The following is a 6,000-nucleotide window of genomic DNA, read 5'->3' on the forward strand; positions in this document are numbered from 1 at the left end:
CCTGTTTTAATTTTCCAAATGATTGATTTAGTGAATAATTGATGGCGTCCTCGAGCAGAACCAGTGACACCATCTTGGCTCTTTTTTCGTCAATACTGGTTCCTCTTGGCAACAATTACCAGACTGTCAGGTGGAAAGCATTGACCTGGATGGAGCCCGTAATGGAGCCTGAAGCCATTTAAAAGTTATTACTATGAGTCGAATCATCATTAGCTGAATGGCACAGTAGAGCAAAAACAACGAGTAAAGTACAACTACAAACACGATATCACTTACAATACAGGAGTTAATTAGACAAATACTACTACTGCCACAGTACAAATGTACTGTGGAGTCGTTCTAAATGTGATTGATTTCTGTCACTCAGGTTGAAATCAATGATAATTTGATTATTAGCTGCGATATCTTGAAAGTAACTGCTTCCTGTTCAGGTCATCATCCAGTAAAACAAGTAATCAGATGTTTTTAGTGAAGAACTAATTAATGATTATATCATACAGAGTGAGAAACTGTTCATTTACATGCAAATTAAATATTTAGTCATAACACTTATTACAAGATTAAACATGACTTACTGGTTTAGTTGGCTAAAATTATCTGAGTCTGAATAGCTTTATTTATTTATTCTTTTATTCATTTCATTCATATTGACGTTTTTCTTATGCCAATTATAAGAGTTATAATTACATATATCTCTTTGAGGATCTGTCGAGACATTTTCTGAAGAAAAAAAGAAAAGAAGCAAAATCCAGGAGTAAAATTTAAAACTTACTATTATCAAGTTCCTGTTCCAAACACAAATGATGTTCAGATGAGCAGCATCAAAGTTATATTATCATATTGAGCAGTGGAGTTAGGAACGAGCCCCACATCTTATCAAAGAGATCCTCTCTCCCAATCACACTTTAGATAATCTGCTCTTAACCTGCGATTTCCCTTGATGCCTCTATCCATTCTTTAAAAGTGGCAGATTCCCAGTGACTCAGAGTTAATAAACATCCTGTTAACATAATAAAAAGCGGCAAAGTAGTCCGTGTTGTCTCCGAGTAGCTTTATTGATCATTTATCTTTTACTAATGCTATAAAAATCTGTACATTTCTTTCCTGTGTTTATACCAGATGCTTTGGAACTCTCCCCTGGTCTAAATCCTTGTTCTGTCTCCGCAGGTAAAGGTGATGTGTTCGGGGATGTTTTCTGGAAGGAGGTGACTCTGGCCCAAGCCTGCGCCAACGTGCGAGCGCTGACCTACTGTGACCTCCACGTCATCAAGCGCGACGCCCTGCAGAAGGTGCTGGAGTTCTACACGGCCTTCTCCAACCACTTCTCCAGAAATCTGCTGCTCACTTATAACCTGCGAAAAAGGGTGAGTGGCTCTTCAATTAGCCTCAAGACAAAAGAGCTTCAACCTTTAGTGGACGTCCTGCATCCTGTTTTCATGTTGGTGCTGAGTCATGGTTGCTGTGCTGGTTTTGAACTGAGCTTCCCACAGATCATGTGGTAATGTGGGAGGACGAGTACAGTGACCACTTTTCCTTATTCTCTTTCTCCCGAGAAACTTATTTCTGTCCGTTTGATTCTGGTCCCATTACAGAAACGGCCTTTTTCAAAATAAACTTTGCTTTCTTGCTCAGAGTTCGAAGAGAAGATGGAAAACCAGTCTCATGCCTGTTGGGTAAATATGAAGCTGCATCCAGGAAGCTGGTAGCTTAGCTTAGCACAAAGACTGAAGCAGAGGGAATCAGCTATAGCCTGAGGATTAGAGTGTATTTGTAAAGGGAAACTGTTCCAAAGCTTATGAGCAGCAACAGTAAACACATGATCCCTGTTAGCCTGTAGCCTCGAGCAAGGGAAGGACTGAGAACATGCAACATTTCACATATAACAGCAAAGATTGGAGAATAGTTTAATATCGATTATGTGCATCGGAAATATTTTCCTCTTCTTTCCTGCACCATTAATCATCTCATGAGTCAAGACCCCCCGCCCATGATTTATGTTGTGACCCTGAGGTCAGGCCCCCTCCAAAGGAACCAGTGGATTTACCTGCATACATCAATCAATAATGAATAGTTCACAGTGGACATTTTTCTCTAGATCAAGTCCTCTCACTTTTCCATCTCACTGATGAGTTCACTTTCATCTGAGTCGGGTTTTGAAGGCAGAACTTTCACAAGGAGTTGAGTATTTTTAAGTTTTAGTCTCAGTACTTCTCCTTAATTAAAGGATCTTGGTATTTCTTCCACCTCTGATCTCCGTCTCATGGACAAAAAAGGGGAAAAAGTATATTTCCCAAGTGAAATTAACTTATTCTACCCAGTTTTTCTTCATTCTTAAATAAATATTCGTACGTAAGTTGAAAGGATTTTTTTAAACACAAACCTGCTGCCAGAGCTCCTACATGTTACACAACACGCACCACACCTCATACAACGGTTCCATTTAACCGTCACCGTATGTGAAAGCCACTCTCACATCCTTCATTGAGAAACGAACAGCTGTGATGTAGCTACCAATCATTAGCTCATTCATGGAGGTGAGCCCCCCCGGAGAGCAGCGGTGAGATTGAATTGCCTTCGTATGAAGATCAGATCTCATCTGCTGCTTCCAGCTCTCGAGTCACCGGGGCCTCGTCCGGTCTGGATGTTGGACCGCAGGGAAATTCAGGGATTGGTCTAAATGCTGCCTTCAGGAACCGAGCTGGTGTCTTGAACTTGAGAAAGAAAGGCAGCACACGCACAATATTTTCAAGTGGTTTGAGTGGAGAGAAGAGTGGAGCTGTGGGATGTCTTACCTTTTTATGATGAACGACTTTATGTGTATTGCTTTTCAGAGTCGCACCCTGGAACAAGAAAAGAGAAGATGACAAAAAGGGATCATAAAATAAACAGTAGAAGTGTACACTTCCAGTATCTGAGTATCTAGGAGGCTGTGCTCTTTTTTCCAGACAATTAAATTTTTTAATAAATAGACAAATACTTTGAATAGGGTTTCTTGAAAACCTGAAACATAATACATTCAGTTAAAGATATAGTTTGACATTTAGGGAAATACACTTAATTGCCTCCTTTCCAAGAAGTAGAGCGAGACCATACAATCTGACAAGCTGAAATATAGTAGCTTATTATAAACGCTGTATATCTATACTGGCAAGTAACAACAAATGACAGTATAACTAGGTTTGAGGCCATTTAGAGACAAAACACATTTTCATCTGATTTTGCATTAGAAGAGATGCATAAACACAGATGTGATCCATATTTTACTCTCCAGATTACAACTGATAACACTGTCTCATAATGATGAAATTATCGCGCATCATGCATTATTGATCGTACGTCGTACAGAGAGCAGAATTCTGGTAATCGTCGTACATCTGGCGACACGGCTGCTCCCATACGTCAACATGCAGAAGGAAAAAGTAGAATATAGCTGCTCACGAGCTCAGTTGTCCATTAGCAGCTGTGCGGTGATGGAGCGAACAGTGTGTCTTCACCCTCTGAAGCCACGGGCAGGATGTGAACTTTCCCTCAGTGTTCAGGGAATAAGCTCATTAAAGTGACATTTACAAACCACACACATTCTGAGGCTTTGTCGCCGCACAGTGAGACAGACACACACCGTGTCTTCTTGACTCCATCACACCTCACGTTGAAATATGTTTCGTATCCAAATTTTACCTAAATAGGATCTCATTACAAACGGACGACAATGACAAAAGATGATTGCTGCAACGCTCGTTTTGTTTTTACCTCTACCTTTAAATTGTCTTGTAGATCGTCTTCCGAAAGATCAGTGATGTGAAACGTGAGGAAGAGGAGCGGCAGAGGCGTAAAAATGAAGCCCCTCTGAACCTGCCGCCGGACCACCCGGTACGAAAACTCTTCCAGCGCTTCCGACAGCAGAAGGAGGCTCGTTCCACGCCGGACAAACCGCAGCCAGAGGATCACGACATCGAAAAGGGCCCCTTGTACGTGGACGTCCCGTTGGCCAAGACAGCCCTTCCCACAAGCAGCATCGTCACGGTAACAGAGAGCCCAGCAACGCCCTCATCTTCAACACCTTCATCTTCAACACCCTCCAAATGTCCCCTGTCAGACAAGGTGAAGCTACAGGTGCCGTCTCCCGTCTCTCTGGTCGGAGGCCGGCCTGCTGAACCAGTTAAAGCCAAAGGGTGGGGTCGTTTCAAGGAGTCCATGGCCAAACCCGACAACTGGAACAAAGTGTCTAAAGCCGAATCCATGGAGGTTCTGCCCGAACGGACAAAAGTGCACGAGTCACAGACGTCTCTAAAGAAGACAGACTCATGTGACAGCGGTATCACCAAAAGCGACCTGCGGCTGGACAAAGTGGGCGAGTTCCGCCTGACGCCGCAGGAGCGCAGTCCCGTGCTGCCTCCGGAGACCCGGCACGCCTTCTATCCCATCCAGGAGCAAACGCTCCAGGCCTCGCTGCAGGAGCTGAAGCTGGAGCTGAAGGAAGACCTCTCGAGCCTGAACGTTCGGATGTCCGGGCTGGAGGTGCAGCTGACAGAAGCCCTTCAGCTCCTCAAAGCCAGGCAGTCGAGAGCCGGCTCCCCGCAGCATCTCTTTGACATCTCCAGACCTGGTTCGCCGGAACTGGGCAAAGAGGATATCTTCTCCTGAAAGGATGTGCTGAGTCATCCGGCATCAGTTTCCTGTAAACTCAGCTAGAATCCAGTGACTTGGGTTGCTGAGGCTGCACTGGGTGCACCCGTTTAGATTAGGCCTCAGCGTGGGCTCTGAGATCCACCGGCCTGGTTAGGGGTCGTACCTGTTGGCTACTGAGGGACCGTCGGGTTGAGGTCAAGGCCCAGATTTGGGCGTCGTAACACTGATCACTCGGGGGTTAAAAACTGAAAATGCTTGTATATAAGTTCGATTTATTTTCCATTGCACTTGAATGGTCAAATAGCTTGAATGGTATGAATTTAGCTTGAGTCCAAAACCCTGGTTGAGGTTTTGAGTCTCTGCAGAAGCCGTCTCCCTGTCGGAAGGCTCTAATAGAAACAGCATGACCCACTGGTTTATTATTTGTACGAGATTCCTTGCATGTCACATAAAGTTGACGCGCGCCTCAAATTGCAGATGGTGCATATTTTATTAATGGAGGCCGCGCGTCGAGTCATTTGCATCATTTCACAGCGACGGGGGAGAGGGGACGGTTTCTTTTGCAGATGTCGAAACTGTCTCCGAGTCATTTCCTCCAGCCATTGATGAATTCTCTTATTATATCATCTGCCAGGATCATAATGAATTATACAACAGATAACTCCGGCCAAGCAATCTGATTTTTCAAAGACATCTCTCAGCAAAGCTTATCATTTCCATAAACCAGCGGATAAAACTGCTCCACGAGAAACGGGAATGCAATTTAACTTTGTGTGGCAGCCATCAGTTATCTGCTCCGCAATCTTGTCATTCTCTTATATAAACACTACAGCGGGTGATATATATCTTTCTCTATATAAGTATATGTATTGTATGGCAGCCATGCATTTTAGCTTTGGTGATGCACAGTTAGGTGATGCAGGTGCTGCTGCTGCCCCTTATTTAAGAAACTGACATGAACTTAGTAAGGAATGCATTTTCTGCATCATGTTTCTGAAAAATAATTTATTTATGTAAAAAAAATAAAACGAGCTGTCAAAGAGTCATCAGAGGTTTGGTCTTGGAAGCAAACCGAGATATGTGGACTGGTGACTTTTGCCTTCCGATGGCCACTGAGGTTCATGTTTACAACCGTTAGCATGCACGAGTTAATATGTAAAAACATCATCTCGTCACAATATGAGATTCAAACTGAGAGTCAAAGATCAAAAGTGTGAAAGTGTTTTTGATGCAGGCACTGATTTCTTTGTTGTTTATTTAAGGAACCTCCGTCTGATCCACTGGTCTCTCACATGTTCCCTCAATGTGACTTCAAACTGGAAGAAAACCACATGAACACAACTTCTTACACAGTATATGAGTTTAAAAATG

General features: G+C 43.3%; 1 protein-coding gene across 1 annotated transcript in view; it reads left to right on the top strand.

Moving 5' to 3' along the window:
• kcnh1a (potassium voltage-gated channel, subfamily H (eag-related), member 1a) overlaps positions 1-4,644 on the top strand; it is a 31,126-nt gene extending 26,482 nt beyond the window's left edge. Inside the window, exons 11-12 of the mRNA XM_061087421.1 lie at positions 1,168-1,364; positions 3,775-4,644. Coding sequence (XP_060943404.1) covers positions 1,168-1,364; positions 3,775-4,644 — 1,067 coding nt within the window. The remainder of the gene's footprint in view (positions 1-1,167; positions 1,365-3,774) is intronic.
• The last annotated feature ends 1,356 nt before the right edge of the window (positions 4,645-6,000 follow it).

This window comes from Limanda limanda, chromosome 15 (assembly GCF_963576545.1).
Source record: "Limanda limanda chromosome 15, fLimLim1.1, whole genome shotgun sequence".
Taxonomy (NCBI): domain Eukaryota; kingdom Metazoa; phylum Chordata; class Actinopteri; order Pleuronectiformes; family Pleuronectidae; genus Limanda; species Limanda limanda.